Source organism: Mesoplodon bidens (genome assembly GCF_964165515.1).
Source record: "Mesoplodon bidens genome assembly, chromosome: 6".
Classification (NCBI taxonomy): Eukaryota; Metazoa; Chordata; class Mammalia; order Artiodactyla; family Ziphiidae; genus Mesoplodon; species Mesoplodon bidens.
The window spans coordinates 22,252,273-22,274,215 of record NC_138162.1 but is presented as its reverse complement, the minus strand read 5'-3'; the positions used below and the strand labels follow the sequence as shown (position 1 = coordinate 22,274,215).

Below are 21,943 nucleotides of genomic sequence, written 5' to 3'. Positions count from 1 at the left end.
AGAAAATAAAATAAAAGAGATGTCTTCATAAGGTAGGCAAAGATTTCTTAAACAGGATATATAAAGTACTAGCTGCTTGATAAAACACCAACATACTGGATTTCATTAAAATAAAAAATTTCTGCTCATCTAAAAGACAGTATTTTAAAGGTGAAAAAGCAAGCCACTGTCTGGAAGAAAATATTCACAATACTATTTCTGAGAAAGGAGTAGAATCCAGAACATTAAAAAAGATTTTGTATACATATCCATTAAAATCAGATCTAAGATAGGTGCCTGTGAGCATCATTTTTGAAGGTTCTTCATTAGTAATGCAGAAAGACAAGAGTAAATAATTGTGTTGAGTCTTAGCAAATATAGTTGTATACATAGAAAAGGAGATTGTAATTTTTAAAAGTACTAGAATTAAAAAATTGGATAACGTTGTTAGATTCGAGAAACATAAAATTAGTAACTTTTCTCATTACTAGCACTTAACTAATTTGACGTGGGGACTTCCCTGGCAATCCAGTGGTTAACACTCCGAGCTTCCACTGCAGGGGGCAAGTGTTTGATCCCTGGTTGGGGGACTAAGATCCCGCATGCCTTGTTGTATGGCCAAAAAAGGAAAAGAAAGAAGAAAAAAGGCAATTTGACATGGAAATAGAGAAAAATAACCTATCAGCAATATAACAAAGTCTACAAACTTAACAAAAGAATTTTGAGGAGTAAATTTAATAAGAATAATATAATCTTTATGAAGAAGACTAATTTCTTGAAGGTACAGTACTATAGTATTGAACATGTAATGACATGATATTCCAATGAAAAGCTGTAATATAAAATTATGTCCTTTGTAAAATAACATTTAATACAATTAATATAAATTAGGATTCCAGTGGGTTTTGAAACTGGATAAAATTACTTGAGGTTATTTAAATAAGAATAAATGTGTGAAAATGGCCCCAAAATGAAAAGAAAGTATGGTAATGAGAAGAATTTGTCTTACTAGCTACTAACTTTTCTAGTAAGATACTAGAATTGACAAATTTGGCAGAAAATAGATCCAGGTATGTTTGGGAAGTTATTGATGGAAAAAAGATGTATTTCAGTTTAGAGGAAAAGGGAGGGTTTATTTACCATTAAATAAAGGATTTAACAGAAGATAAAACATAGACTGGGAAAATATTTTTGTTACACGTATCTCTAATTAGAAAGCCAAACTATAATGTTAATGGACAGCCTTGTAGAAAGTGGGCAGTGAGCAAAAGATATAGATTATTTACATAAATTTGTAATGGTTAATAAACATATTAAAAGATGTTCAACCTTTCTAATCAGAAATGCAAATTTAAAGCAAGCCGGTTGTGATATTGTTTTTTTTCACCTCCCCCATTCTTCTAGTATGTAAGCATGCTTGTAATGCAAATACATCTACCTGGGAATGGAGGTGCTGGGAGTCCTATTATTGTTGGGATTGTGACTTAATCCATCCAGACTTTTGCTAAAGTTTAAAATACATTCACCCCTTTACCCAGTCACCCCTATGAAATAAATGAAACTAATATGTAAGGATATATGTTCAGTGACATTTTTTTTAGTGACATTTTTTATGGTTGTATTTGAATTGGTAAAAAGAGTGAATACAACTTGAATGTCCACTAGTATATAAATGATAGGACTGTGTTAAAGTGATGAGTGTACTTGAAATATCTTGTTAATGTCAAAAAGAATGAATTGCTTTTAATTTCCTTGAAGTGATATCTATAATATTAATTGAAAAAAGTAAGTTACAGGGTAATATCTCATTTCTGTTAAGAACAAAACCAAACATGACAATAGTTCATGGGTAATCATGCTAGCATATGTTTATATACTCATGGAGAATGATGTGGGAGAACACATTATTAATATTGATTTCTTCCAGATAGGTAGGGTGGGAATAAAACTGGCCAGGAGAGAAGGAAATTATTTAACTTTTTAAAAATACTATTAATACTTTACATTGTTTCACTAGTTGCAATTAAACAAAAGTTTTTTTTTCTGTTGAATGTCACCAGGTCATTAGAAGATAAGTTTCATTTTTCCAAATGTCCTCTTTAGAAAAAATTTCTGCTCTTTAGAGCAGGCTAGAAGAGTTAATATAGCAATTCATTATTCTCCTGGATTTTTAAAGTCTTTTTGAGGGAAGACTTTAGACCCAGGTCACTGGGTATCATGTAGTACTCTTGAAACAGTCACCTTTCTTTTCTTTTGACAAGAATATTTTGGTTGAAACTGTAGTACATTGTGAAAATATGTGCAGCGAAGAGGAGAATCAGTAAATGCCCAGATCTTAATTTTTAATAGTTGATGTTTTATCCAAACAGTTAAAGGTTCTGATGTTCTATTTTTCTTTCCTAATAGCTCCATCAGGGCACCGTTCCTGTTTCTTACACAGTAACAACAGTGGCACCACATGGGATTCCCCTCTGCACAGGCCAGCACATCCCTGCTTGCAGTACACAACAGGTCCCAGGATGCTCTGTGGTTTTCAGTGGACAGCACCTCCCTGTCTGTAGTGTGCCTCCTCCAGTAAGTCTGTGCAGTCCTTCTTTAGAGTGCCTAAATGTGTTATATAAGCAAAACCTGAGAGACTTGTACCTTTTCAGTTTCGAGTAAAAAAGGCAATTTTACTGCAACAGAAATTTCAATAACACCTGTACAGTAACAGTTTAATAAAATTAGCTTTAAAACTTGATATGTTTTTACATTAATTAAATTACACATATTTTAATATCCTTTGAAGGTCAAAGCCTGTTCCTCACATATCAGCACTTTATAATTAAACCTTGATAAAGATTGGGCTTGGGGTTTTAACATAGGATATTGGACTGGTTAGTAATAAAGTCTCAGAGACTTCAGTGATCAACATTAATAGTTGATCAGCACTTATTGGGTTTTAACAGGCACTTTGAATACTTGGTCTTACTTATTCCTCACTATAGGAAGCCTGATGAAACTGAAAATGACTTGCTTAAAATCATAGAGAAAATTAGCTTGAGAAAACAGGGGTTCACGCTCACTTCTTTCTGCCTCTTACAAGCTATGCTTTATCCTTTACCAGCCCCCAGTCTAGCCTCCTTATTTCAAAAATGAGGTTGCTGAAAACCAGAGGATTTAAATGACTTGTCGAAGGTCAATAATGTCTTCAAAGTAAATCAGTTTGCTAAATCTTAATATAATCCTAATATCCCTGTTTGAATTTGAGATTAAAACAAACACATACATACAAATACCAACACCAATTTAACAGTTTAATTTACCCATGCTTGGTTTCTCAGTAATAGATTATAGAACCAGTGTTCTAAGTTAGCAGACTAAAATATTGAGAGACCATAAAGCATTTAGTTGTGAGTTGGGCTCTTAGAAATAAAATCTACAAGATTGAAAAGGAGAGCTTCTTGGAAAACAGTAATATCTGCTATATTTTAAACCAAGTGGAAAGAGATTCCTCTTCTATGCAGCACTTTCCTTCCATTTCATAGGTGTTACAAAAGCTTAAGTAAAAAGTGTTTTGACTGGTTTATAAGAACTATATAAGATCCAGAATAATTACTAGTTACCATTATTTTACTAACAGATGCAAAATACACTAGTATTTCATTGTTAATATAGGTTATTAAAACATTTTGGTATGATTTTTGGGAGGGATATGGCAATAACATTTCAATCTCACTGTATAGGTTTTTTAAAATTAATTATATATTCTAATACTTTTAACAAAAAATAATGATTTCTCTTACAGATGCTTCAAGCATGTTCAGTTCAGCACTTACCAGTACCATATACTGCATTTCCACCCCTTATTTCTAGCGATCCATTTCTTTTACATCCTCCTCACCTTTCTCCCCATCATCCTCCTCATTTGCCACCTCCAGGCCAGTTTGTCCCTTTTCAAACACAGCAGTCACGATCGGTAGGTATCTCTACTCTTATATCTTTAACTTTCACAGAATGTTTAGACCTAAAAGACAGATTAATTCAATAGATGTAAGTTGTTACCATTTAAAAATTATAACTTAGGCACTTCTCTGGTTCTTAAAAGAATTAAGGAATCCCCACTGATACAAATATATATAGATATAATTTACCTAGAATTATCTTGGGTTCTTAAGTTTTTCTAGTTATTTTATATGTCATTTATCTAATCAAATTTGTTCTTTCGTATCTGCAGTCCTTTGGGAAGTAAATCTAAAAAAAAATACAGTCTGGTTTTTCCTTTCATGTGTTTCTAAAATGGAAAATGAAAATATAAAATTATTTATACTTGTTAAAATAATATTCATTTAGGCAAGTAAAGTAATCCTTTGAACGGCAATTGTTTTTTCCAAAGGCTGGTTTTCTACTGTGTTTTGATGAAAAGTAGATGAGATAGTCTATTAATATAGTTAACTCTGTCCTGGGGATGGAATATAACTGAGAGGCATATTATTTCACAGGCCTGGAAGAGGTAAGCACTGTATCAGTGGAAGGAAGGACACAGGAAGAAGACCCCGTTGTCTTTTGGACAGGCCAAGTTGAACATCTGAACCATCGGGCATTAAGGGAGAATAGGGGAAAGAACATATAGAAATGGTTAGAGTGGAACTGGAGTGGAAATGGTTGGCCCTGTGAAAGGAGCTTGACGGTTACTCTAGCAGAGCCTGACCATCCTTTACTTAGGATTTATGCATCATGTTTGGTCTCAGGCAGAGGTGAGAGGTGAGGTTACCTGGCTAATCTGGAAAGTTAAAGTTACTCCTACCAAAAAATCTTTTATTAGAATCAGGACAGGATTCATGCCAGGATGTTCCTTAGGAAGCTTTTCCTGTACCTGGGAATTCAAGGTTAAAACTAAATTTAGCCATCATACAAGCGTACATAAGCTTCCTCAATCAGGCGTACATAAGCTTCCTCAATCAGGCGTACATAAGCTTCCTCAATCAAGCGTACATAAGCTTCCAAAGTAGAGTGTTAGCAGTTACCTGTATTTGAATACTGTGTTGCCATTTTCTAACTGTGGAAAGAAGTTAGACTAACATTTAAGAATATATGTTCCCAAGAGAATCAAAATGAAAACATTATCCCCAAAATGTCCTAACAGCCAAAAAGTGGAAATAGTCCAAAAGTCCATTAACTGATGAATGGCTAAAGCATGGCATATCTATACAGTTGATTATTATTCAACTATAAAAAGGAATGAAGTACTGATACACAAACTACACAAACACAAGATGGATGAACCTTGAAAACATCATGCTAAGTGAAAGGAGCCAGATACAAGGGCCACATACTATGTGATTCCATATATATGAAATGTCCAGAATAAGCAAATCTATAGCAAATGTGCTTTGCATAGCACTGTGTGCTTTTTGAGCATTGTCTCAGTGTTCACCACACACTTTTTAAGTAGGCTGTGAACATATCAGTTCTATAGATGATAGTATTGAGATTCAGATTATAAGTAATTTATATAAAAGCCACATGGCTCATTAGTTGCAGTACCAAGAGTTTGTCTAATGCCAAAGCCTGTAAGCTTTCTACTATAGTGTACAGCCTGCTGTGTTTTATTCCATTTAGCCTTATTTAGTTCTCATTTACAATATGTACTGTGTTTGATTTCATCTGTTAAAGGTTGTTTCTGAAAATCTGATGTAGGTCAGTTGTGCCATGACTAAAGTAATATTAACTTGCATATAATTGGCTTTTACTACATGACTTTTTGTCTTTCCTTCTGTCATTTTTTAGAGAACGTTCAAATAGTGAAAGAAATGTTTAATAACATGTTTGAGAGATTTTCTTACTGAAATTCAGTAAAGGCAGTAAGATTTTACTATAGGCTGTATGTCCACATGTATGAATGTAGATTGATGTAAACATCAAGAAATGCATGACCTTAAAGATGTCTTTTGGGGTTTTTGATTTTTGTTATTATAAAGCACCATCTGTCTAAATACTGGAAGTATATTAGTTTGCTTTTTCCCACCCCTCAGCCTCTGCAAAGGATAGAAAACGAAGTGGAACTCTTAGGAGAACATCTTCCTGTAGGAGGTTTTACTTACCCGCCATCAGCCCATCCCCCAACATTGCCTCCATCAGCTCCTTTGCAGTTCTTAACACATGATCCTTTGCATCAGGAGGTTTCCTTTGGAGTAGTAAGTTTTCATTCATTGTTATTAATTTATTACTTGATTACTTGTTTTGAGTTCTGTTTTTTTTTTTAATATTTATTTATTTATTTATTTATTTGGCTGCGCCAGGTCTTAGTTGCAGCACGTGGGATCTTTAGTTGTGGCATGTGGGATCTAGTTCCCTGACAAGGGATGGAACCCGGGCCCCCTGCATTGGGAGCGCAGAGTCTTGACCACTGGACAACCAGGGAGGCCCCTCGAGTTCTGTTTCAGTATAACTCTACATGTTTAGAATTTTAAATGTATTCTTGCAGTCAGTTGGAAACTTATATTTAGAAGTACACCGAAGTGTATGTTTTAAACAAGCTGTCGCATCTATGTTAACATTTAAAAAATATTAAACACCACTTGAACAGTAAATAACTTCCTAGGTTTTTAAAAAAGAAGAGACTTTATTCGACAGCTTAAGAAGTTGTGAACGTAGAATGATTTTAAATTGTTTTACCATTTTTTTCTCTACAGTCTTACCCTCCATTTATGCCTCGGAGGCTGACAGGACGTAGTAGATATCGATCCCAGCAGCCAATACCACCTCCCCCTTATCATCCCAGCTTACTGCCATATGTGTTGTAAGTTCTGTCTTTCTTATTTTAATGAGTTCTGAATTTTGACATCCTTGAGATTCTCTTTCCTTTATGAACATTTCTGTGTGGTATATATTTAATTTAGAGTGTGTTAGATATTTGTTTTTATTTAATGTTAAGAGGTTGGGGTCGGGGGGGACCATTTAAGGGTGAAAGAAACAGCAAGGACAAGGTAGAAGTTGGGGGTGTGGGGGAGAAATTTGTGAGCCAGAAGATAGGTTTAGCAAATCAAAAGATAGAGAAGTTTAAATTTTTTGCCTCTTTTACAGCTGGCATCACTTGCCACCTTCTTTTGGTTATCTAGCATTTGATGCTGCTACTTCTCAGGAAGAGGGAGAAAGAAGTTGTATTTGTGCCTTAGAAATACTCTTCTAGGGGCTTCCCTGGTGGCGCAGTGGTTGAGAGTTCGCCTGCCGGTGCAGGGGATGCGGGTTCGTGCCCCGGTCCGGGAGGATCCCATGTGCCGCAGAGCGGCTGGGCCCGTGAGCCATGGCCACTGGGCCTGTGCGTCCGGAGCCTGTGCTCCGCAACGGGGGAGGCCACAGCAGTGAGAGGCCCGCATACCGCGAAAAAAAAAAAAAAGAAAAGAAAAAAAGGGGCTTCCCTGGTGGCGCAGTGGTTGAGAGTCCGCCTGTCGATGCAGGGGACACGGGTTCGTGCCCCGGTCCAGGAAGATCCCACATGCCGCGGAGCGGCTGGGCCCGTGAGCCACGGCCGCTGAGGCTGCGCGTCCGGAGCCTGTGCTCCGCAACGGGAGAGGCCACAGCAGTGAGAGGCCCGCGTACCGCAAAAAAAAAAAAAAAAAAGAAAAGAAAAGAAAAAAAGAAGAAATACTCTTCTAGGATTAAGTTTGTAACAGAAACACCCATGGCTTAAATATGACAATTCTTTATTTCTTTCTCATGTAATAAAGTCTAGAAGTAGGCAGTTCAAACATGGTTTGTTAGCTCCATAACCCTGAGGAATGGTTCTACTATCTTCAAATTTTTATGGCTTCCTCTGCATGATATAAGATGACTCCTCAGGCTCTAGCCATTACATCCACATTCCAGCTAGCAAAAATGAAGATGGATCTCTCTGCCTACCTGCCTCCTCTCAAGGATACTTCCTAGAAATTGCATGTATGACTCTGCCTACGTCCCATTGGCCAGAATTTAGTCTCATGTCTGTAACTACCTTCTAGGAAGGCTGGGGAATGTTGTCTTTATACCAGAGGGCCATATGCCTATATCATACTATTTTGATAATTGTAGCTTTATTGTAAGTCTTAAAATCAGATGGTATAAATCTCCCAACTTCGTTCTTAAACTGATTTTATTTAAAGTCTTTTGCATGTCCATATAAATTTTAAAATCAGCAATCAGTTTCTACTTTAAAAAAGCTGGCATTTTGGTAGGGATTACGTGAAATCTGTAGGTGAGTTTTGGAAGAGAAGTGACATCTTTAACAGTATTGAGTCTTCTGGCCTACTTATATGGTATATTTCTCTGTTCATCTTTTAAAATTTATCCTAGAAGTATTTTTACAGTTTATATTATACAGGTCTTGCACATGTTTAGTTAAATTCATCCATAATGTTTCATGTTTTTTTATGCTGTTGTGAAAGGTATTTTTTTAATGTCAGTTTTTAATTGTTTATTACTAGTGAAGTCAGTTTCTTTAAAAGGTTGTCACTGATCAACACTGACCATTCTTTATCCATTTAGCACTGGCCTTGTTCTTCTCATCCTGTTCATTGAAATAATGTATTAATGCATTATCAATGCTTGTGTTGCTTATTTGCATTGCAGATCAATGCTTCCAGTGCCACCTGCAGTGGGCCCAACTTTCAGTTTTGAATTGGATGTGGAAGATGGAGAAGTAGAAAATTACGAGGTTAGTAGGTGAAATGTGAATTAATTTGGGGAATTTTGTACGCATAAAAATATTGTGCTACTCAACTCATTGATCTAATTAAACATTTATTAGGTAAATCCATTGTATATTTCAAGATACAAATGTGGGCTTCCCTGGTGGCACAGTGGTTGGGGGTCCGCCTGCCGATGCGGGGGACACGGGTTCGTCCTCCAGTCCGGGAGGGTCCCGCGTGCCGCGGAGCAGCTGGGCCCGTGAGCCATGGCCGCTGGGGCTGCGCATCTGGAGCCTGTGCTCCGCGGTGGGAGAGGCCGCAGCAGTGAGAGGCCCGCGTATCGCCAAAAAAAAAAAAAAAAAAAAAAAAAGATACAAATGTGTCAGAAATACTGTTCATCCTTAAAGATATTTCAGCATGTACCACACAGTTATGATAACAAGATAGACTTTGGTGCTCTATTAGAATTACATACAATTCCTGTAAAAGAATGTAAATGAGAAAATGGTGAATTATGAGTGGATGTTCTGAAACCATGCAAGTTCTGAACTATGGGAACTGCAAATAGAAAAGAGTACATCTTGAAAGACATTTTAACACTAGAATCAACAGGATTTGATCATTGAATGGTTTGTGGTAGTGTCAGGGTTATGAGTGGGAAGGTTGCAAGAGAAGATGCTTTGCAAAAGGACTACAATAACTTGCGCAGAAGGCAAACTCAAAGATGATGGGGCAAATAGATGGTGTTGACATTGTCATATTATTTGAGGTTAGGAATAGGACAGACAGTTTAAGGGTTGGAAGGCACATTTGGATTTGGAAATGTTGAATGTGAGTGACTATGTGACTGTTTTTTGGTACTGCCTTACCCCAGCCTCACTCTATTTATGAGTCTCTATGTAGTATGAATACTGGAACAGGGTTTTTTTTGTTATTGTTCATTTTTTTAGGTGAATTGAACCTGGGAACAGGGAGGAAAGACACACATACGCAAACACGGTCTTACAGCACCTTTTTTTTTTTTTTTTTCTAATGCATGTGGAAGAGATCAGGCCAAATGCTATCTATATTCTTGTGTAATTTTTTAAATGCCATTATACTACTTTCTGCATATACAGTCACACTGCAGTGTCCTTTGGATTGCATTCTCAGATTTCTTGAGAAAGGGGCTATAATAATTTCCTGTTCCTACACTGTTTATGCTAGTTTTGTACAGAGTAGTAAGAAAAGGAGTTGGTTATCCTTTAGGCATTCTGTATTAAAATTGTCATAAGTCATGTTGCTGAAAAGGACAGCTCTTTGTTAAATCATATACATATCAGTGAAAAAAAACAGTGATACACACCATTCTAGTATAAGAAAAATATTTTGTGTTTGGCATTAGAGTCCCTTTCTTTCTTTTTTTTTTTTAATTTTAATTTTAATTTTTATCTTTTGGCCCCGCCATGTGTCAGCGGGTTCTTAGTTCCCTGACCAGGGATCAAACCTGTGCCCCTGCACTGGAAGCACGGAGTCGTAACCACTGGACTGCCAGGGAAGTCCCAGGAGTCCCTTTCTAAATTGTATTTTGGGTTGACTATGTTTAATCTTCTGCAAAGTCATACTTTAATCCAGTCAATAGTCTTGTTTGCTTTTCTGGTTTTGTCTCATAGTATACACGCCTACAACACACACTAGTCCAGAGTACTCACCATTTTTTGAGTCTGCCCTATACATCCTTGCTTCAGTGCCTTTATTCCCCTTGATTCTTCTGCTTAAGAACTTTTCCCCCTTCCTGTACATGGCCATCTTTCAAGAACCAGTTAAAAACCTGCTCCCTCTGTGAAAGGCATTTCTAGCCCATTCCCAGGTCTATGTGAGTCTCTCCCTCCTTTTTGCTCTCATAGGTCTTATAAAACAATACATACTAATCATGTCCTGCCTTCAGTTGTCTTGCTTTCAGATCATGTAAGTTGGTTGAGGGCTCAATTATCATTACAGTCTCCATCCAATAAGGGCTTAAAATAATGGTCATAAATTATATTACTTGACCTAAGTGTCCTATAGAATATAAAATATAGGTGTAAAAGATATATCACCTCTATCATAAACTTTATAGCTAATTGTAATTAGCATCAGTTAAATTTAACAAATTACCATCTACTAGCATTTAGAAGGACTTAGGGGCATGCATGGGGAAGGGGGAGCAATTTATTTAGATGACACAATTCTCCAAATAAAACTGTACCAAAAGCAGTGTTTTGCAGCATCATGTTAAAACACACAGTTATCACAGCATTGATTATTGATATTATGGGAAATTAAATTTATTCCTCTCATTGTCCATCCTTATTTCTTCGTTACCTATTCTCTTAACCCTGTGGCAGCCTTAAAAAAATAAAAAAGAGGGGCAGCAGCATGCACATGGCTGCCTGATTGTAGGATAAAGCAAATGAGCAATTAGAGCCATTGAAAACTGGGAGAAAGGAGGTACTAGTGTAAAATCAAGCATAATAGCTGCAATGTGTTGAAACATATCTACTGTGTTAAAATCCATGAATTGATAAGTGATACTTCAAAAAATAAAAAAAAATAAACTCATTAGTCTTATCCTGCCTATTTTTTATAAATTAAACTACTGAGTATAGTTTAATATGAGGCAGCTGATCAGTGTAGAAGTATTTCATCTAATGAAGAAAGAGTGATAGAATATTACTGTTTTGCCATCTTTAATGAATTAATGGATCTAGGCAGTGTTCCATCAGTGCTAACTAACATAACAACTAGACATGCTGAGCCTTACGATGGAAATAGTAAAATCTTCCAATTTATAGGAAGTACAGGGGACAAGGAAGGAACGTTACTAAACCACACGAGTCAGGGATGGGGAGGTTCAGTCAGCAAAATTCAGACTGCGAATTTCTACAGGCCATTGACCTGGTTTCTTTTTTTTTTTTTTTTTTTTTAATATTTATTTATTTATTTTTGGCTGTGTTGGGTCTTCGTTTCTGTGCGAGGGCTTTCTGTAGTTGCGGCAAGCGGGGGCCACTCTTCATCGCGGTACGCGGGCCTCTCACTATCGCGGCCTCTCGTTGCGGAGCACAGGCTCCAGATGCACAGGCTCAGTAGTTGTGACTCACAGGCCTAGTTGCTCTGCGGCATGTGGGATCCTCCCGGACCAGGGCTCGAACCCGAGTCCCCTGCATTGGCAGGCAGATTCTCAACCACTGCACCACCAGGGAAGCCCCTGACCTGGTTTCTTTAACAAATAAAAGAGTAAAAAAAAAAAATACTTGAGATGTCAAGCAGTGGTAACATGGATTTATTTGGATCCTAATTTGAACAAACTATTTCAAAAAGTGTTTTGAAAATAATTGAAACAGAGGTATTTGACATTAAGGAATTACTAATTCTGGGGGTGTGATGATGTTAGTGTGATTATATTCTTTTAAAAAGTGTTTTAGTTTTTAGATTGGTGGTGGTTCTCAACCTGGGGAGCCTCAACCCTTAGAGGCTATTTAGCAATATCTGGAGATATTTTTGTAGAGGCCAGGGTTACTGCTAAACATCCTACAGTGCACAGAAAAACCTCCCACAAAATTTTATCCAGCCCCAAATGTCCAAAATGCTGAGGTTGACAGACAGTCTTAAAGATAAGAAACAGAACTATTTCACCAATGAAATACCATGTTTTAGTTTTCTTTCAAAATAATCTGGGGTTTAGGAGTGGACAGTAAAAGATGAAATAAATTAGCTGTGAATTGTTGAGCCTGGGTAATGGGCATATGGAAGTAATTTCTTTATACTATTTCTCTACTTCTGTATGTATTTAAATTTTTTCCATAATGAAGGTAGTTTAAATATATATATATTGGAATATAAAATTTAAAGAAAAATGCAGCTATGTCTCTCTTTCCCTCTGTAGGCCCTGTTAAACCTAGCAGAGCGACTGGGAGAGGCCAAGCCTCGAGGACTGACTAAAGCAGACATTGAACAACTTCCTTCTTACCGGTTCAATCCTAACAACCACCAGTCAGAACAGACTTTGTAAGTATATTTTTCTGACCTCATTCTGTGTTAAATTTCCTTTTCCACCTTTTGTGAAATAAAAGCTTGGAAGTCAAAGATAACTTGATAAAGATAAGTAGTGACTATTTCATGCTCTAGGCCTATGCTGTCCAGTAAGATAGCTGCTAGTCACATGGGGCTATTTAAGTTAAATAAAATAAAAGTTAAAATTTTTAGTTGCACTAGCTAGTGATGCTATATCAGAAGATGTAGATGTAGAACATTTCTATCACCTGAGGAAGTTCTGTGGGACAGTGCTGTTCTGGATTTTTAGGTGGCCTAGAAATCTTATGGTTTTTAATTCAAACACTAGAATTATATTAGATTGAAAAGTTTCATACCTGTAAAATTTGAGGGTTTTACCTGAAGATTCTCCTTATTATAGTATCTTTTTTTAATAGCAGCTCTGCTAGATACAATTCACATTTAAAGTGTATAATCCAGTGGTTTTTAGTATATTCATAGAATTTTGCAACTCTGAATTTGATTTGCATCATCACAATCAAGTTTACACCATTTTCGTCACCCCCATTAGAAACCTCATCTGTTAGTAACCACTCCCCACTTCTCCCCAACCCTCTAAACCCTGGCTCAGCCCCCTGCTGTATCACTTCATTCCTAATTGACTATACCATTTTACATTCCCACCAGCAGTGTATAGAAGTTTTCAGTTTCTCCACATCCTCACCAACGCTTGTTATTGTCTGTCTTTTGATTCTGGCCATCTTAGTGGGAGTGAAGTGGTATCTCACTGAGGTTTTGATTTCCATTTCCCAGATGGCTAGTGATGTTGAGCTCTTTTACTATACTTATTGGCCATTTATATATCTTTAGAGAAATGTGTATTCACATTCTTTGTCCATTTTTTAATTGGGTTGTCTTTATTGAGTTGTAGAAGTTATTTGTGTATTATACATGTAAGTCCTTATAAGATTTATGATTTTCAAAAATATCTTCCATTCTGTGAGTTAGTTGTCTTTTCACTTTATAGATTGGCATCTTTAGAAGCACTTTTTTTTTTAATGGATGAAGTTCAGTTTGTCTGCGTTTTCTGGTTGGTGTTTCTTGTGCTTTTGATACCATCTCTAAGAAACCATTGCCTATTCCAAGGTCATGAAGATTTACTCCAGTGTTTCCTTCTAAAAGTTTAATAGTTTTTAGCTTTTACATTTAGGCTTTTCATTTTTTAGTTAATTTTCGTATATTGTGTGAGGTAGGGGTCCAACTTCATTCTTTTGCATATGGGTATCCAGCTGTTCCAACCCCATTTGTTGAATATAATAGTATCTTCAGTATTAAGGTTGTCTTGGATGTTAAGCCAGAAATTTTCTTGATCATCTCTCACTCAGTAAAGCAAAGCACTCCTACTAAATTTCTTAATATCATGCTTTTTTCGAGGTATTGCTAGAGTATTTTGTTTTAAAATTTAAATATTTTGATAAGTGAGATGATAAGTGGTTTTCTAGGCTTCGAGAGTTGTAACAAAATAGAAACCACTTGGTTTTATGGTTAAACAATCTTTTTGCTTTATTTTAGGTGTGTAGTATGCATGTGTGATTTTGAGTCAAGGCAGCTACTTAGAGTTTTACCCTGTAACCACGAGTTCCATGCCAAGTGTGTCGACAAATGGCTTAAGGTAAAATGATGACATCTGAAGAGAATGACATCGCATTTTCTTTCTTATGCATCATAGTTTTATGTAGAGTAAGTCCATGGTTTGGTGGAGGGTGATTAAGGAGACAAAACTGAAACACAGCTTTCAGTATGATTTCTGCAAATTAAGAGAAAAGACCAGTAGAAACGAACTACAATCATCAGCGTGGGAGTGATTGAGCAAAATCTGAAAATGGATTTTCTGTCCTTGATAATCAGTATGTCCTAACTTTCTTCTAAGAGTTTAGAGGTGACCTCACTGGAGGTTCTTTGTCAGAGATTTACATGAGAAATAAACCTCTAGTGCTTTTACATAATTCTGACCATTTTCTCCTTTGTGTATATAGGTCGGGGGGAGTCCAAAGACACAAATTCTAATAGTATGCCAGGGTGAAATTATTTCAGGGACTTCTTATTTTCTGTTTTTTATAATAGTAGGATAAAAATGTGATGAAGTAAAATAATTTAGTAAACTTAATGGTTTGTTTGTTTTAGATTATTCTGAGTAGGAGATGATAATACTGGCTTAGATAACTTCACAGTTGGAAGACAGAGGAAGTTAAAATAAAATAGAATCAGTCCTCTGTGTGAGCACAGATTAAGGGTACCCAGTTTAGTCCAAACTGAATCCTGAAGGTAAAGAGTCTAGACTTTTTAGAAAAATGAAGTTATTATATATGCATAGCCCTGACATGTGAGAACAGAGAATGACCAGAAAAACACGGGTTCCACGTGGCTGATGGCTAGAGTGTGAGGGAGAAAGGCAAGAGAAGAGAGGGATTCAGAGGTAAAACCAGGAGCCAGCTTACTGCAGAGTCACTGTGAAGTGTGCGGGAGTTTGGACTTGATCCTGAAAACATGTGAGAGGATATGTTTTAGAAAGATCACGGCCACAGTTTGGAGAATGGAATAGAGGAGATAATTTCTGAGAGACAGAGAGATGAAATAAGGATGTTCTGGGCCAGATGGAGAAGAAACAGTAGAAGTTGGATGAAAAGAAGAGTACTTGATTTGAGAGCTATCATAATGTAGAAATGAGAGTATTTGATGAAAAATGCTTCGTAGAACGTAAGAGAGCAGGTGTTGCTTATGTTTCTGATTTTAGCAGCACAGCCAATGGTAGTGCCATTTGTTGTGGTGGAGTTTTAAGCCAGTTATTAAATTTGTCTAATCTGGTGATGGGTAGTTTTGTCTGTATGTTGAAACGGACCTATTAAAAAATTATTCACAGGCTGTTATTGTTTTTGAGGTTTGTGGAGTATATTTTAAAAGATTAAATGATTGCTTTGTACCTTCTTAAAGAAACAAAGAATGTAAAAACTATGTGGAAAGTAAAAATAGTTCTATTGCTTTTAATATGTTTCACTGTATAAGTCAAAATTCAAACAAGTTTTCTCTTCTGTGTTTTAGGCAAATCGTACTTGCCCAATCTGCCGAGCTGATGCTTCAGAAGTGCATCGGGATTCAGAATGACCAACCTAAGAGCACAAATTTAATTTGGGTGTTCCTCATCACATGTATATATGGACTATCCATTGAACTTAATCTGTGTGGCTTCCAGCCCTCCCTTTACCAAAAGGGTCAATGGACCTTTCTTTGCACTGTGTGACCTAATCAACTATAAAAGCTTACAATTAGTCTTCACAATTATGGGATTATTATACTAACCGTGTGATTGGAACTCCAAAGACTTTTTCTTTAGCTTAATTTTGTGTGTGCACTAACATTCCCTGGTTTTCGTGTGATCATTCCGAGTGTTGCTGCAAGATTACAGTGGACGTGATCTTTTAGCATGTGCTTTTATAAAAAGTGGTAGCTCCAGATGATATAGCAATCTACCTTATATAGAGCCTTCAGAAACTGTGAGTGGAAATGAATGCAGCGTATGACTGTTGGTGATAAATGTATCTGTGTGTGTGAGAGAATGTGTGAAACTACTTGTGTGAGGGCATGGTAGCTCAAGTGTGTATGAGATCCTGTATACCAGCATGTACCAAGAATGTGTGTGTAGTTTTAATTATGCTGCAATGTATAATCTGGTGTGTTATTTAAACAGCACTAGTACTGTACACTGGTTTTTTCCCTTGTGTTTGCTGTTGCACACTGATTGCTAAGGGTGCATCAATTATAAGCATTGAATACTCCATCCCCTTCCCTCCCAATGAATGGAATGAGAAAAGCCTTCTTCCTTTGCTTCAGGCAGCTGTCACCTTCTCTTCGTTGGTGATCCCAAGTGGGTCACTTAAGGAAAAAAGTGTAACAGATTCTCACTCCATGAACCTGATATTTTCATCCTGTTGTGAAAAAGAAATTTTTAAATCTCCAACTTGCTGTTTCCAAAAAGAAGGTGCAATATCACACATCATCAATTAGCAATATTAGCATTTCAATCAATGTTTTGAATGTTGATACTCTCTTCTTTTTCCTTTACCTTCCCAGTAAGCTTCTTACCGGAAGTACTTGTGATTTTTTTTTTTAATGTTTAGATTTGTAGTCTATTCTGAAGATATTTGAGTAATATATTTCTAAGAATACCACTGGTCCCATGAAGTCTCACCTCCTCTACTTCCACCAGAACAAAATCTGTTAACTCAGCTCGACTTCTGATATGTTCTTTGTTCAAGCTCCCATAGGCAACTAAACTGTTTTAAGAAAACTGTATTTCTGTTCTGCCAAGCTCCAGTTCTGAAAGTTGTCTAGTTCTTTTCCCCTCAGTAACTGCGCTTCTCATCGAAATCCTCGTTTCCAGGATGGATCAGGTGCCGTGACAGCTCAAGTTCTTTAGACCTGATGTGCTTTGATGTTTTACTGCTTTTCTTTTTAAGTTTCGTTTGAATGAGAAAATGATTAATTTAACAGGTGTCCAGAATACTTGCAGTATGAATGAAGATTTGATTTTTGTATAAAAAATAATGCTGTACAACAGGAATTGACCGTCATTTAGTTGGTCTGAAAATAATACATAGCTGTGTGGGTTTTTTTAATAGGTTCATTGAGCATAATTCAGATTGTTTAAAATCATTTTCCGAGCAATGTTTGGATTCCTCTCTCATTCTTCTAGTGTGCTCAACATTGCCTCTTCCTGCAGTTGATGTCCTTGCTCTCTTTGCAGTAGCACAAGCTGCATAACTCCAGTCGGGACTGTAATGACTTGCTGCCAGCCTCACTCAGCTTTCAGTTGGCTCTGTGTCCGTTTTCTACTCAGTGTTAACTACTTGTTACTGCCGTGCTACTTGCCTTCTCTTGAAGACTCTATAAGCTCATCACAGCTTAGAGTTCAGTAAAGTCAATTCACACAGAAGCACAATTTTGCCCTTTTCCAGACACTGTTGCCTCTATCTAGTCATACAAGTAAGATTTTGTGTACCTTCTGTTTGCCCCTGTATTTGTCAGTGCATCAGAAATACATCTAAACAGTGGTAAAATGCACGTTACTTTTAAATCATTAGAATATCCTCCACCTGTTCCTGATGAATAAAGTGTGTTAAAGACCAAAATTATTGGCATAATAATCAGCTACATTACAAATCACATATAGTCTAATCTTTATTTTTTTTAATTAAGAAATCACGTTTAAAATGGCAAAAGCCCATCTTATACATAGACTCTTTTATATAGCTGCAAAAAATTTATATCTGTACAGATCTAACATAACACTACTACACTCAGTATTCATTTTATTGAAGCATGCAAGTAAAGCACTTTTTCTAATTTATATAGATACCTAATTAACAAGGCACATTGTACTAATGACTAGGAAAAGTAGCTCTTTCCTCCCTCCCTCTGATGAATTCTTAATACCCCTTTTCCATTAAAATTTTGAGAGGTTGTTGGCAATTTAGGAGGCAGCAGGGTCTATTTTGGTAAAATCCTGAATGAATTGTTGCACTCTCATGACTGATCTGTCTTTGGGAATGTCTTCTTTGCATGGGGCTCTTAAGGATGTGTGCAGACTTGCTTGTTAAGTGGTTAGTGCATATTAGGAGCATACATGCATGTGTTCTGAACTAGCTTAGACTAGCCACAGTGAGTAACTTTGTGGCTAGCAGAAGAGAAAGAACAGTTGATTCATACCCAGCTGTTGACACCTTGGGTGATGCACCAGATGGCAGGCAGATGTTGGTTTGTTGCCTTCTTCCTCTTTCCTCCTAAAACAATTGGCTTTACCACCTTAACTCTGCTGTGTTTTTTGTTTTTCTATGCATGAAATACCATCTTTGTTTGTTTTTAGTGCCCCCTCTTCCCCAAACAGAACAAAACAAAAAACAAGGCCTCCAGGTATCAAGATCTCATTAGGATTTTCTGTCCTGAATTTTTTTGAGCAAAATCTGGAAAATGTGAAAGCATATTTAGATTTTATACACTCTCTGAAATGTGATTTGTTAAGATTCTTATATTTGGGCCTCTTATAACATTTTGAAAGAGATCTACCGACTCACTTATGAGTATTTTTCACAGATATCTTTAGGCCTGTTAGAAAGCTCTTTTCCCCCTGTTGGTACATTTGGTTACCTCATTTTGCTGTTTCTTTCAGATTATGAAAGCTTACAGGGGTGTATCTTTGGAATCATTTGCTGAGTCATTTCCTCAAATCATACTCCATTGTATCAGTTAACATATAGTTTTAAATGTACGTATTATAAATATCTGTAACCAAATCATTTGAAGGCTTGATAAATTTTTAACAAAGTTTGTACATTTTTTATGAAAGTTACTAGTAATGCTTTACTAAGTAGTGCAATGAATTTTTATTTTTAATCCCTGTGCCCAATTTTGGAGTTGAGAGGGTTGTTGGTAATAAATGTATGATGTACACTTAAAACATTCAGTTGCGTTTGGTGTTACTGTGTTAGGGAAGGGTAGGGGTTGTGTATGTTTGGAGGGAGGGGTGTAGAGGGATTCTCACAGGAAGATAGAGCTCATGAGCTACTAGCAGCCAGATTTAACTTTTAGGCAGTAATGCAGATTTTTGTTTCTGTGTTTGTGTATAAACAACTTAGAAACATAAAAGCAACGTGCATTGTGACTCATATGGTACATATTTATATCTTTACAAAGGCCAAGAAGATAGCTTGAGTGTAGGCACACACATGGTGTATAAGCTTATTGAACATTAAGGTTACATAAGCAGGCAGCTAGATTTCTTTCTGTGTATGTCAACTATAAGATGTAGGAAATAAGAGTACAAAAGATAATTGGGGGAGATGCAAGAGGGAGGAGATACAGGGATGTATGTATGTGTATAGGTGATTCACGTTGCTATAAAGCAGAAACTAACACATTGTAAAGCAATTATACTCTAATAAAGATGTTAAAAAAATAAACTATGGAAACCAAAAAAAAAAAAGATAATTGGGCAGATTTGTTCACATTAGCTATTCTGACTTGTCAATATAATATGGAAAGAGGAGCCTCTGCTTATTTTCCATACATGTTTGTGTAATTGCTTTCCTTTGACTAAAAAAGGAAGAAAGTAAAGCAGTCTATATGTATGCTGAAAGTAGAAGTAAAATACCAAAAAAAAATATGAGGCTAATCCCAATTCTCACTCTTTCAGGAAGCAGTTCTTTGGCTTAAGGTGATACCCTCAGACTGGCTCTGGTACTCCATTGACAGAAGCAATCAGAAAAGGGACTAAGTCCTGATTGTTTCCCTCATTTTTCCAGCATACTTGAAAGAGTGAGTGTTTGTGTTGGACTTTGAATGATTCAAAACTTGTACTGTCTTACTGCAGAAGCATTTACTGCTCAGTCAGTACCTATGCACTCTCTCCCATCCCCCTTCCTACAATAAGGCAGCGAGGCTCGTGCAGCTGGGTTTGACCAAAGGACTGTAAGCTTAGGCCATGGGGGACCATTTAAAAGCTAGCTCTGTTTTCCTCTGCCATGTTGATGGCATCCCTGGATTCTGAGCCACTGTCTGGAAGAGAGCTGTCCTAGAAAGCCACTGGACTCCACAGATTTTCTGTTAACAATAAATAGAGGTCCTTAAACTACTCTTCATCAGGACTTCATCTTTGCCAGTTTATTTCCCCCCTTTACAAGTCTTTTTAGTCTTATTCTAACTACATTTTGATAATACTAATCCTCAAATGTGCCAATTAAACATCACTGGCTACAGTTAATTTTTACTAGATCACAAGATCTGATTTGCACCACAGGATAAAATGCTTTTGAATGTTTGTGGTCAGATCACTATCAAGTGTTTCAAGTCTCTTGTGTGCTTCAGACTAATGAACTGTATAGACAAGGATGTCCAATAGAAGTGTAATTAGCCACATACATAATTTTTAAATTTTTAGTGGCTATGTTAAAAAATAGTTACGTTTTTAAAAATATATTCAACCTAGCATACCCAAAATACTTCAATATGTACTCAGTATAAAAGATTATTGAGATAATTTGTATTTTCTTGTACCAAGTCTTTGAATCCAATGTATAAATTGCATTTACAATACATCTCAATTTAGCTACATTTCAAATGCTCAAATAGCCACATGTGGATGGTGGCTACCATGTTGGACAGCACAGGTCTAGATGCCAGGTTATCTGGTTTCCAAGTAATTGGAGGTTACTCTTGATATCCCAAGGCTTCTTAATGTTTTCATTGCATGCCTTAATAAACTACAGTATGATTAGAAATATTTTACTGTTTGTAGAGTTGAATGTAACTCGTTGCTATATTCAATACATAAATACGTAAAAATCAGACTTAGTTCCTGTGAACGTCATATATAGCTTCCCTGGCTAACATTCAAGAACAAAGTTCCTTGTTTGTCAGTAAATTCCCAAGTCAAACATTTGCTTATAGCACCTTCAGGATTCATACCTATTTAAAAGATTAACTTGCCAATCAGAAAATTGGGCATTCTGAAGAGAGTAAGAAACTTTCAACCCACACGGAGAGGGTGGGGTGTATCCCAGCTGAGATTGCTTTACATACAGTGCACATGCTCTTAACCTTTTTCATGTGGCTATCTCTTGCCTCCCAAACTGGCAGGAGATGTAGGAATAAGAAAGATTGAAGAAAAAAAAAATGAACATAGTGACAGCCAGGGATACTGAATGTCATCTTATATTTTGGAAATGTGCTGCAGAATCAGTATGGATGTTTTCTCACTACAAAGAGGGAGATAATTAGGAGGAAGGAACCCACATTCCCTTCAAACCTCTGGTTCTTGGTCTACACATGGAAACAAAGTATAGCAGCTGGTTAATAGAAGGACCTTCAGCCCACACCCAGCACTCTGCCAGTACCCAGCTAGGTATACAGTAAAGGTGTTCACCAGCTGCCTTCTTAGCCTCCCTTTCAGTGTTAGAATCCCTTCCCCACAGCCCTCCCTTAATAGTAAACTTAAGAGATTCTAAAGCAGCCTCCCTCTTCCCACTACCACAGTACTTTCAGGTTTAGATGAGAATAAGCTTTATATTATCCAGCCTTCTTGGTAGTTATTATCTTTTAATAAAGAAGAGTTCTCCAAACGTGCCAAGTAGGTTTCTGACCGTTCCAACGTAATCCTGGTAATAATAGACATTTCTGTAGTCAGTGCAAGCAATATGGTGTCCACGTGTTTTAGTTGGTTCTTTTTCTCCCCTTCTGCTTTTGGATATGTTCATACT

General features: G+C 36.7%; 1 protein-coding gene across 5 annotated transcripts in view; it reads left to right on the top strand.

The window, feature by feature from the left end:
* RNF38 (ring finger protein 38) overlaps positions 1 to 19,146 on the top strand; it is a 129,070-nt gene extending 109,924 nt beyond the window's left edge. For 4 of the 5 annotated variants that reach the window (XM_081236155.1, XM_081236158.1, XM_081236156.1 and 1 more), the window contains 8 exons: positions 2,386 to 2,553; positions 3,767 to 3,937; positions 5,994 to 6,155; positions 6,654 to 6,760; positions 8,566 to 8,650; positions 12,529 to 12,650; positions 14,208 to 14,307; positions 15,735 to 15,920. In XM_081236155.1, coding sequence (XP_081092281.1) covers positions 2,386 to 2,553; positions 3,767 to 3,937; positions 5,994 to 6,155; positions 6,654 to 6,760; positions 8,566 to 8,650; positions 12,529 to 12,650; positions 14,208 to 14,307; positions 15,735 to 15,797 — 978 coding nt within the window. In that variant the 3' untranslated portion in view covers positions 15,798 to 15,920. Of the gene's footprint in view, positions 1 to 2,385; positions 2,554 to 3,766; positions 3,938 to 5,993; positions 6,156 to 6,653; positions 6,761 to 8,565; positions 8,651 to 12,528; positions 12,651 to 14,207; positions 14,308 to 15,734 lie in introns of all 5 variants that reach the window. The other variant, XM_081236154.1, reaches the window with a different exon arrangement.
* Positions 19,147 to 21,943: the final 2,797 nt, after the last annotated feature.